We start from the raw sequence: 13,040 nt of genomic DNA on the forward strand, positions 1-13,040 counted from the left end.
TTTATAAGTTGCAAAGCTATCTATTGGGAAAATATACCAATTCCTAGAAAAAAATTATTTTCAAGGTCATAATGAATCCATTAATAATGCTGAAATTTTATATTGCTTCTGACACAGAATATATAATTTCTTGGGATGGCACGTTAGCTTAAATAAATAAAGAGGTACATCTTGATCATAAACAAATAACCTTTATTTCCCTTCTTAGCATAGTAAGAATGTCATTTCAAAGCTAAAGGCATGGGGCAAATAACAATCCACGTATAGTTTACTGTCTTTACAAGCAATCTCATATCATGTTTATCAGGATCACCATCTCAAATGGGTGAATTCAACATATTTGTAGAGCTTTCTAAAAAAACACTCTTAATAATTATTTTATTTACATCATAACATTTAGTTATGATGCCACAAAACATGTTTAGCACTACTGAGAAGCCAGCATTCACATAGGTGTTTCCACATACAAAGTTGCTTAAAATCACTCTATCAGTTATATTTACATGTTATATACACTCTCCAGTTCATTTCATTCCAAGGAAGTCTTTACCAAAATTTTTACTGTGACAACTGAAGTGGAGCCGATTGTATGTATGGAACAATATGCTTTCAAAAATCCAAGATGGTTTATGGTTTCATTTATCATTGAAGTGACACAGCTGTAAAACAATCCAAAATCACAATGACAGCTGACAGGAAATTGACTCTAGGTTCTGAAATGTGCATTCCTCCAGAACTTAAACCTGGAAAAAAATAAAAATAACTCAGATATTATTACAATTGTTCAACACATATTCTTAAATGAAAGCATTTATTACATGATTGTATTTTTCTTCAAAATAAGTTACTTATTTTTAGATATGATTATTAGGATTTTTTTTGAATTACCTCCTGGATGCTTTTTTAATTCCTTAAAATATGCATCTCTCTCTCTCTCTCTCTCTCTCTCTCTCTCACTCTCTCTCTCTCTGCCTTGTGCTTCTGTCTATTTTCATCTATCTCTCCATCTAATTTAATCTGAGTAACCATGTATTTTTCAGTCTTGTATTTATCTAAGCATCAGTTTTCGATGTATCTATCCCTCTATTTATCCATCCATCCATCCACCTACACATTCAGTCATCTACTTTTCCATCTACCCATCTATCCATCCACCCATCCACCCATTCATCGATCCATCCATGCAAATAATCATCCATACATATATTTACTTATCTATGAAATTAAAACAAAAGAAAACAAAACAAGACTTCATTATCTGGAATTCTGTCATTCAAATATGCCAAACAAAGCAAAAAATATGGGTCTAAGCAGTAACTGGCAGCAGTAACAACAAAGTTGAAATAAATAAACACAAATATAAGGGTTGAAGATCAAATTGTACTTAAATCTATGGATATTTTTTCCCTTCAGAAGGTAAAATGTATATTCATATTGTTAGAAATATGACAATTAAGATAAAGTTTCTAATTTGAAAATAGTTACTTAAATTAATATGGTACTTGTTCTGGGAAATGAGTTGTGCCTAAGTCTATTTTCTTTCTTTTTATTTTAGTCTTTACTATTCAAATTGATTATTAAATATCATATTGTGAGTAGGAATTGTATCATTCATTGTGTATTCCAATACATAAAACTCAGCCTGGCACAAAGTAGGCATTTAAAACATGCCATTTAATTGACTAATTTATAGTTTGCTATCCTATGGGAAAAAAAGAGATTGATGGGTTAACAATATTGATTTTTTTTCTTTAGGTTTTAGCCCATCTTCTGCAAATTGAATATCACTGCTTTACTTCTCATTTCATTGAAGAATAGGGCAATGCATTTGGAACATACAAGTTCATGATTAGATGCCTCAGTATTTAAGTTGCACTAATAGAATCAGTTACTTCCCAATTTTCAAATGTTACACTAGGACTTAGTTTTCCCACTATTCCAGGAAGATACATTATATTTTTTGGGGTGGAAAGATGCATGTATCTCTGTCTCTGTCTCTGTCTCTGTCTCTGTCTCTGTCTCTCTCTGTCTCTCTCTCTCTGTCTCTCTCTCTCTCTCTCTCTCTCTCTCTCTCTCACTATGTCTGTCTGTCTGTCTGTCTTGTGTTTCTCTGGTGGAAAGAAGGGAAGGAGGACCATTCAAGTGACCATAACTGTCATGATCTTAAGTTTCATGAGAAACTTAGGAAGGGAAAAGAAGAGACACTTAGACAATTCTCCCTTTTCTAAGTCCAAAATGTTTCTGTACTATTTATTCTTGTGATCTAGCTTGTCTTCCCCCTCCTCATCCCATGTTGAATTTCCATCAAAAACTTCAGAAGCTATTGCACAGTGATAGAGCACTGGTCCTGTAGTCATGGAGGACCAGAGCTCAAATTCAGCCTCAGACTCTTAATTACCCAGCTGTGTGAATATAGGCAAGTAACAACCTCCTTGCCTTGTAAAAACATAATAAAATAAAAACAAAAACAAAAAACCCTCAGAAGTTCTTTTTGAAGGCTTGGAATGTTAATTTTTTAAACTTATTTCCAGCTGCTCCACTTCACTCAAACAAGTCCTAGTCTTAGGTTTCAGTAAAGATATAATTTAAGTGTTTATCAACTGAATTTTGGTAATCCAGAGACATAACATCAAGAAAAAAATGAATCATTCCCTCTGATAATCTGCAATGTATTCAAGGAAAATGTCATCAAGATTCTCTGGAATGTACCTGTTTGTGGAATAAATATTATTACTTATAAATAATAAAAAAGTTAGTCGTTATGATATTTATATATTTATAAAAGATTAACTGACATAACTATATAGGAAGGCAAGAACCAGGAGTCTGGAATATAAAATAACAAACTAGGAAATAGAGAAGAATGAAATGTATTTTTGTAAGTACAAACACCAAGTAAAAGTTAACCATTTTGTCATTTATTGACTCTTCAAAGATTTAAATATACCTATTTTGTTCCAAGAGATTATGGTAGGCATTGGGAACGAAAAGATCAAAATGAAAATTTTGCACCTTCAAGGAAGTTATATTTCATTAGGGGAGTCAACATATACAAATAAAAGTCAATTTAAAATAGAGAAAAAATTTTACTGTGGAGAAGGCATTAGCATTGTCTAGTGGAAGGGTCTAAGATAGATTACATAGGCATTGATGTTTGAACAAAGCTCTGAATGAACCTAGAAATTTTCTAGGTACAATTGAATTTTGAGCATATTTCAGACAGGAGGACAAAATATAACTAGGTAGAGAGGTGTGAGGTAGATTGTCTTTCATGAGGAACAAATTGGGGGGGGTAGGATTGTATGAAGACAGTAATCAAAAATATTTTGGAAAGTAGTTAAGAACAGGTTGTGTTATAAAAAGACCATAAAAGGGTAGCTAAGTGATATAAGTGGATAGAGCAATGGCCCTGGAGTCAGAAGGGCCTGAGTTCAAATCCAGCCTCAGACACTTAATAATTGCCTAGCTGTGTGATTTTGGGCAAGTCACTTAAACCCATTGTCTTAAATAAATTTTAAAAAAGAACTTTATATTTTTTCTTAGGGACTTGAAATTTCTGAATAATCACATGGACACATTTTTTGATATTTTTGGATATTTCAATTATTAGCTATATGGCAAGAAATTGTAAATGATCAAAGAAATGGAATCAAAACCATCACAACCTTATATGAATTGATACTGTGCACAGTGAATAGAACCTTGAGAACAATTCACATGAAAAATAATAAATTAATAAGAAAAAGAACCCTGGCTTAAGAATTCAGATCTATGCAATGGTTACCATGAATCCTGAAATCTAATGAAGTATGTTAATTACTTCCTGCAAGATGGCACAGGGATTCAAGATGCAGAATGATAAACATATTTCTTTTTTGGAAATTACCAGTGACAGAATTTTTTTTTGCTTCTCTCTCTCTCTCTCTCTCTTCTCTCTCTCTCTCTCTCTCTCTCTCTCTCTCTCTCAGAACATGTTTTTATTAAATAACATAAGTAATAAAAATTGAGAAAGTCCATCATTGTAGTTTATATATGTAATTCTTTCTTCTAGAGAGGCTTAATTCAGGAGTTCTGAGATACAGTAGCATTCAAGATAATTGACTATGCATATTAAGCCTACAATTCATATATTTAACCCCTAAGAGTGGAAGACCATAAGACTGACTAATGTGAAGTAAACATACTTATTCTGAAATTCTAGGTTAGTTTCTATGATAATCTGTTTTGGATCTGGACCCAAGAATAGTCACAGTGATTCTATCCTGGATGAGATATAGAGATCCTGTCAATAAACCAAACAAAATGAAACAACCATAGCCACCAATAGAATGGAGGGAGAGAGGATCATTAGGAGAACACTGACATTATATCAGTGATTAGTGACGTGGATCTGAGCTAATATGATGGCCTTGGGACAGAAAAGATGAGGAAAATGCCAGGGAAATTGTAGAAGTTGACTCTACAAGGCATTAAAGATATTTCAAAATGATTAATATGGAATGGTTGTAAATTGAAATTAATGTAAGGATGGACCTTCAAGTGGGAGGAAGGGAATAATAAATTATCAGAAATTTTGAACTGATGAAAACTGTAACTGTAATTCCAAAACTAGAAATGTCCTCCAAATAAGCAGTGAACTTGTAGATTACAGAAGATAATGAAATTAGAAAGTATATTTAAGAACTGTCTGAAAAGAGTACACTTGGAACTGACCAACGTTGATAAAATCATTACCATCAATAACACCATCTAGAAGGAAAGAAAATAAAAAAAATTGGATCCAGGACAAACCCCTCAGGTAAACCATGGAGAAGTAGAGAAATATTGATTAATCATCAAGGAGCCTCAGAAAGAACTAAAACAATAGGAGAACCAGGAGAAATAAGGTTGTAAAAGTCCATTACCAAAAGTGTGTTTTGACAGTGTCACAGGCAGCATAGAGATCTTAAAAAATACTAGAATTGCCCCAAAGTAAGTCACAGTAGTCATGACTTAGAATAAATGAATGCTTAATTATGAAGAAACTCCCTTACTTAGGATCATTTATTTTTTCTTTTTTATTATGACTTGAAAGGTTATTCTGGATGAATTTTCCATGAATATCAACATGAGAAGCTTTTAGTGGCAAGGTGTACATAACTTCCACTTTTATTCACACTCTCATATTAGTTCCTTTCTTCTTATTTCCCAGAAAAACGTAGACCATTTGTTGAACTCCATTTTCTCCCCTTTTATACATACGACTCACATCCTCTAAATTTCTCCAAGCATTTTCACTCATGTCTTTTTGGAATGGGTTGTCCTTTTGACAAGGAGATCTCCTTTATGTGAACAAATGATCTGATTTCATGCCTTTTCCTCTACATTTCTGCTTTTTTAACCCCCTCTTCTCTCACTTAGCTTCAATTTTACACTAATTATAGGACTCTTTCTTACTGTTTATAAACATACTCTATCCATTAATCCCAAATAGTATCATCCCTAAATCTCCTTCCTTTTGTACTTAAACTTGTTCTTTCATATGTACATCCCATAAAGCTAATTTTGACACTATACTGACAATTTTATAATCTATGTATTTCGTTCTAACCATGCTACAATGTTAAGTCTCTGTTTTACTGAATACTGGACATCTTGATTTGGATGTCTTGTTGATATCTTAAATTCAAAATATCCAAAATCTAACTCATTTTTTTCTCCCAAAATTTTTCTAACTTGACCTACATTGTCATTCATAATCTTTGCTGTTATATTCAAATAGCATTAGTCTTTCTAATGCTCTTCTCATAAGATACTCTCTCTAATAGGAGAATTTTCATTGCCTGAACTAACAATTGCAATGTTTTCCATCAATTCTTCCCCTTGGCTCAATAGGTTTCTTGTCCATAATGTCCTGCCTTCTTAAGTCCCAGCTAAAATCACTCCTTCTACAAAAATTCCCAAATCCTCTTAATATCAGTGTATTTTCTTTATTATTTATTTCTAATTTCCTCTGAGTATGCATTTTTATATATAATTATTATCAGATCCCATTTATCTGTGAGTTCCTTGAGAGGAGGAACTCTTCTTGGTCTTACTTTGTATTCCTAGTTGTTAATACAATGCTTCAAATATAGTGGGTATTGTTTATTGACTGGTTGACTTACTGGCATCTATAGCACAAGTGATTATTTCTTTCAAGAGCCCTTATGCACTTTTATTAAATTTCATGCTTGATATACCAGTGATAGAGACTGTATCGTCATGATGTATCCTTTTGTCCATAACTTTCAACTCAAACAGGAACTATTTAATTCTCCACACTGTTTAAACAAGGAATAAAGACCTCATACCTTTTATTGCTTCATTTGAACAATGGGCATAATAATAGAGCCCACAGCCGCCACAATGGAACTTACTTGATATTTTAGGAATCCTAATTTTTTCACTGATGCTACCATCTCCACCATCACTGACTGTTCTTATTTCAATTATGTAATCTTCTTCAAAGGGAACAAGAAGCTCAGCAGATGTGTTATTTGTTTCCAAAATATGTGTTTTACTTTGTCTGTTTTGCCTGTATAAAATCTAAATAAAATAAAGATGAAAGTTAATGCTGGATTTTATTTCTTTTTTAAACTGTTTCTCTCTACATTTTTATTAATTTTAATAACTTAAAAATCATATTTATCATCTCTAGATAATATCTTTTTATACTAATTTGCTCTGTTTCCACAGGCAGCGTTGTAGTCCTGTCCTTTATAAAAGGGGTAAGAGACAACTGTACTCCCTTTCTCACCTCCCTAGCACGCACACACACACACACACACACACACACACACACACACACACACACACACACACACACACACAGACACGGCACATGGAACCATTGATAACTGTTTTAGATTCGATTCAAGCACATGAAGGAAATAGAAATACTTGGAACCATTACTAACTGTTTTAGAATAGAGTCAGGCACATGAAGGAAATAGAAATACTTTTGTGTGTATATGGAATTATTGACCCCAGCAAAGACTCTATCTGGCATTTCAGCTAAAATAGGATACACATAAAATTATGACTCTAGCATTCCAGAGGAGCACTGACACCTTTCAAAACCAACTTATGCTTTTTCTGGGCTTCTTCACATTCTTTTGCCTATGCTTTATAATAGTTTTCATGCTTTGCCCACAGGAATCTTGGACTTTATCTCTGTGAAGCCAGACATTGATAAATGAAATTTTGCTTTATCTTGCCCAGAACTGAGTACTTAACTACTTTTCCTTTCTCCTCCACAATGTACAACTCCTATCATGTGCCTTTACCCCCACCTTAAAATATAAACTACATGAGGTTATTTAACTTCCCAGCTTGAATTTCATTCTCAGTGCTCATCTGTCTGTAGTAATCCCACCTAAATCCCAGCAATGCTATTTGAATAGGAAGAAATTCTTATGTAACACTCCCCAAAATCAAATCTTGAAAATGAAGGAAAATATCCACCTCTAGACTTTGAATTTGCTTCATAAATAACCTCAACATCAAGAATTCCAGGATGCAATCTGCTAACAAGATGATGAGGATTTATTGTTGAGAAAAGATAATCAAGGCTAGGGTATTTGCAGCCAGAAAAAGGAGTAACAAAAAAGGAATATCAAAATGGTTTGAGGGAATAAAAGTAATTGGACAATTCTTGATATTCAAGTGGGTGTTTAAGATTAGACAGATGTAACTGCCTTTTTAGCGAACCTCCCATTTGAGAGGATGCCTAAGCATTCAGAAGCTATTTTTTGAATGAAGCTGGAATGGAAGTAGTATTTGATTGGATGTTATGCTATGCTAAGGTAATTTTTATCTTTTCTTTTTTGTTATTTGAGGGAGAGATTTGGATAAAAGCGGTACTATGCAAATGGATGTATTTGCTTCATTGAGATTTTATGATATTTGGTGCAATTTTTCACCCACTTGAATTGTTTTCTAGACATGGATTTTTTTCGAAGATATTCTAGCAAAATTCTGGGTGAATGAATAAATGAGAAAATATATGAGGAATTTTAGGAGAAAGAAGGCTGAATCAGTCCAATGTAAGAAATTTTTGGTACAATCTGAGAGTTTTGAGTTTTATATCCCCCAGGTACATATAATCATTTCCATAAATGCTAATCTTATCTACTGAACTGAAAGATCCAAAATTACATCTCATCAAAGTATTCTATGGTTTGGCATTTAGCACAGTACTTTGTATACATGAAGTGTTTGATAAATGCTTCTGGAATTGAACTGAGCAATAGAATTATCATACTATTATTTTATCTCTAATTCTTCACAAACTAAATTAGAGAAGCGATGTTTTCTTTTGCTTTAAAATTAGCCACTCTTTCTAAAGAATTTTTTTGACCATGGCATCTCAAATCACACAATTTATCTTTATTAATTAAGTAGCTTGAGGATATTATCTTTAGAGCTTGCTGTGAATAATCAGTATTTAGTTTGGACAAGTTTCAAATGCTTGAATATTTATCTGCCAAGAGATGATGCCCATTAACACTGATGGAAGTGGAAATGATTTACTGTTTTATCCCTGACTACTTTTCTACTAAATCATTTATCTGTTGTCATAAGAGTCCATCTTCCTGGAACCAATAGGGCTTGAAACACAAGCAGTAGTATTTTCCTTAGATTTCTGAGTTGCCTCTGGGCTTCTCCATCAATGACTTGCTTATCTGTATCATAACCTGTTATTAGCTAGTGAGAGAGACACACATACCTGCTGTCTGATGAATAATTTTTGCATTCAATCAGATAACTCACTGAGGTTTTACATTTCCTCTGTTCCATAAACACAGTGAGACAGCAAATGCTTTCTTCCAATGTGTTAATATGATGAACTTGTCTCAGTACATATTCATTTAAAAATGAGTGCTATTTATTTCATTAGCAAAGAATAGGATTTAAAAGATATAATCAAACTATTTCATCATGTGGTTAGGTAGACTTTCAGTAAACTCAACAATCCTTTTATGGAGGATTTGGGAAGAATACCAGGAGAACAATAATATGAAATAAATTGTTGAGGATTGTGATTTGTACTATTGGGGAAAAAAATAGTTGCAATATTTAAGATTAAATGTGATACCTGGAAAGAGAGGTGAATTTCTTGAGCCAGAAGACTCAGAATCTAATCTTGCTTCTTCTATTTGTTATTTATCTGATCATTTTACAGCTATATTTTCTCCCTAGAACAGTTTTCCTCTAAACTGGGGGAGCTGGATTTGATTACTTCAATGTTCCTAGCTTTAAATCTAGTGTTCCATAAAATCACGAATTATTTAAAGTAAAATCATTAAGACAGTTAGAAATATCCTAAATTGGAGGGAAGTTAATCAAGAGTATTATTTAAAAAATAATGAATATAGCTCAGTTGCTAAAATGCTGGATATGAAATTTGGAAGAAGATCATTCATGTTGTGGCTCTAACAGACACAGTATGATTCTGGAAAATCAGTTAAACCTCAATTCTCTAGTCAGCTATATGAAGTTAAACTACCAAGTTAGTTTTGGGTGTTCTTATGGTCTTCTGAAGGGAATTCTCTTTGTTATGTAATGAAACAGATTGCCCATTTATTTGCATAATTAAGATGATTTATTTAAATGTACGTTTTTTCTATACTCACTTTGTAGCCCAACACATCAGACTCGTTTTCCATGGTTTTAACATGTTCCCAATTCAAACATAATTTTGAATTTGTCAGTTTCCAGGCTATGTTAGATGGTGCTTGGCTTGGAGCTTCAAAAAAATATATAATCACAAGATACAAATGAATATTAAATTGTTTATGGCTGCTGAATGACCCATCAATATGAAAAGGCAAATAAGTCATGGCTGGTTAACATTATAAGGAGTGAAATGGTTGCAATGTCATTATAAAAACCATATTAATTCTAATCAGGGTGAGGTAATTCATTCAAATTCTGCTCATTTGGAAGTTGGAATACATTGAATGAATAATGGTTTTGTTCTTGTTCAATATTAATTTGTTAATAATTGCTGTTGAATTTGTTTACCTTACTGCATGTAAGTAGTTTGAAGGCATCATTAAACAATTTTTTTTCTGAATGACCATTAATCTATCGATGCCAAATACATGGACATCTTAATACAACCATTACCATCTTGCTAACAGAATTTCTTTTCAGAAGTCACCCCTCACTATTTTTCCATGTTTTTCCTTCCATCTAAAATATGAACCTTATAAAATATGATGTTTTCTAACTGGTGAAGTTTCCTCCTGGAAAACACATTTATACACATTTAAAGAGGAAAAAAATATACTATTTTTCATATGTATTTTAAATCTTTGAAGAAAGGAATGCTGCATGAATTAAAACTAAAAGTGACTAGAAGTACATGAGCTGTTAGGAACAAAATTTAAAAAAATAGATAAATAAGCAAATAGCTGGAGTTCCAAAATCAGTGACATTGTAAATGTAAGGGTGGAGCCAAGATGTCCAAGAGAAAACAGAATCTTCCCTGAACTTTTTTCAACTTTCCACAGAAACAAGATTAATCAAACTCTAAAACAATTCGGGAGATAGAAGACACAAAAGAATGCCTCATCAAATGACTATCTCCTCAAAATGAATTCATAGAAAAATGCACAAAATTCAAAAATCAAATATCAAAATGAGAAAAAAATTGAAAAAGACAATCAAGAAGACTATGAAAAAAAGCAAACCAACTAAAAAAAAGGAAATTCTGATTACTTTTCTTTTGCTAGGCAATGGGGTTAAGTGGCTTGCCCAAGGCCACACAGCTATTAAGTGTCTGAGACCTGATTTGAACCCAGGTACTGCTGACTCCAGGGCCCGTGCTTTATCCACTGCGCCACCTAGGTGCCCTGGAAATTCCAATTCTTAAAAAAAAGAGAATGACACTTTGAAAATTATAATTACCCAAAGTGAAGACAGTGAAGTTGTAAGGACAAAGAAATAATAAAACAACAAATAAAGAATGAAAAAATAGAGAATATGAAACAAATTTTAAGATAACAACTGCTCTGAAGAACAGATAAGGGAAATAAAACATAAAAATCATCAGACATCAAGCTTTGGTAAAAAAAAAAAAGAATCTTGATGCAATAATGCAAGAAAAAATAAAGAAAATTGTCCTAAAGTATTAGAATAAAAATAAACAGATAAACAATCACTACCTGAAAGAGATCATAGGAGTAAACTGACAGCAATATCATAACTCACATAGCCCCCAGACTGAGGAGAAAGTAATAATAGCAACAAGATAAAAAATTAAATTTGCCACAGCCACAATCAATTACAAGACCTAGCAGCAATTTTTTTTAAAAAGACTATAGGTACAGGAAGCTTAAATACCAAAGAACAAAAGGACCTAGTGCTATGGCTAAAAATCTCATGCCCAATAAAATTGAGCATAATACTGAATGAAAAAAATAATGGTTGTTCAATGAATTTCCAGACTTTCAGGATTTTGTTACAGGAAGACCAGAACTTTACAAAATTTTGACATATATCAACAAGAAAAATAAAAGATAATTATTAATCAAAATTAGATTAACTAATCATGAAAGACTCTATAAGGACAAATTGTTTACTAACTATATTTGAGAATATAAACCATTTTTCCAAGAAGAGTGGGACAGAGCTGAATAGGAGAGGGTTTTGAAATGCATAATGGAATAGGAAAACATTAAATAAAGTTTTTTATACAAAAGAGAAAGACTTGTGAAAGAAAGAATAAATACAAAGAATTAAATGGGGAAGGAGAGTTGGTCATTCTGAAAATTTACTCTAATCAGGAATGGATTAAAGTAAATGTGTGTGTTTATATATACATATATGTTATATATAGCATATACTTGAATACATGTATATACATTTATATATATCCACTCATTTTAGATGAGTATATATGTATATATTGTATGTATGTGTGTATGCATACATGCAAAACAGCACATATGTATGTGCATATATCTATGTCTTTGTCTTTTCCTATGCCTATGTCTATATTGATGCTTAAATGTAGATATGGAGAAGAGGGGGGAAAGTACATAGGCGTACACAGGAGATCAGACGAAAACTTATAAGGAAACAAAGTAAAGATGAATAATTTCGAACAGAATGTAAGCTTTCATGAAATGTAAATTTATTTTTCCATTTTATGGACCCTCTCATGCATTGTTGTACACATAACAATATTTTGCTTATTTTATACTTGCTTAAAATTTCAAAATGCATTAAAAAGCATTACTGTCAGATATCAGTAACATAGGACAATTTCAACGTATTAAAACTATGAATTTCAGCAGCATCAACATAGCTTAAAAGAACCATAAAAATCAATATTTAAATCACAATAGTAGGAGAGTATAACAGGGTCTCTCTCAAACACAATCACGAGGACTTGGGTGCAAAATTAATATTTGCGAATATGATCAATACAGCTCACCAAATATTGTCCCTATTAAGCAAAGCAAAATAAAAATAAATAAAAATTATAAATCATTGGTTGAAGTTACTGGGAGCAGCTTGCAGGGAGAGGAAACTAAATATCTGTGTCCCTTTCATTTTCTAAAAAAATTCCAAGACAATGCACATTTCATGAGCTCCAAATCTATATTTTTACTCTTTCAGAATTCTCCAAGAATAAATTCAACAAACCCAGAGTTCAACACTAAGTCAGTCAATCAATATAGTATTCAATAATCTGCTTTCTATATAGGATCCACAGTGCTAAATTCTAAGGATACAAAGAGAGACAAAATCAATCCCTTGAGGATAGCCCCAAGGATGTCTAATAGTGGAGACCATGTGCAAACAACCATGTGAATACACAGTAAATACAGGGTAAATTGGAGGTAAGTAGATAGGGCACCAGGCCTGGAGTCAAGAAAACTCATCTTATTCAGTTCAAATAAAATACTTACTGACTCTGTGATCCTAGGAAAAGTATGTTATCCCCATTTGTCTTATCTACAAAATGAACTGGAGAAGTTGGCAAATCACTGCAATATTTCTGCTTA

At 32.5% G+C, this 13,040-nt stretch overlaps 1 protein-coding gene across 1 annotated transcript in view; it reads right to left on the minus strand.

The window, feature by feature from the left end:
* Positions 1-523: 523 nt before the first annotated feature.
* Positions 524-13,040, minus strand: part of LOC141496560 (contactin-6-like) — a 289,341-nt gene continuing 276,824 nt past the window's right edge. Inside the window, exons 16-18 of the mRNA XM_074199048.1 lie at positions 9,657-9,769; positions 6,399-6,567; positions 524-743 (exon numbers count right to left, since the gene is read on the minus strand). Coding sequence (XP_074055149.1) covers positions 643-743; positions 6,399-6,567; positions 9,657-9,769 — 383 coding nt within the window. The 3' untranslated portion in view covers positions 524-642. The remainder of the gene's footprint in view (positions 744-6,398; positions 6,568-9,656; positions 9,770-13,040) is intronic.

The sequence above is a fragment of the Macrotis lagotis genome, chromosome 8, assembly GCF_037893015.1.
Source record: "Macrotis lagotis isolate mMagLag1 chromosome 8, bilby.v1.9.chrom.fasta, whole genome shotgun sequence".
NCBI lineage: Eukaryota > Metazoa > Chordata > Mammalia > Peramelemorphia > Peramelidae > Macrotis > Macrotis lagotis.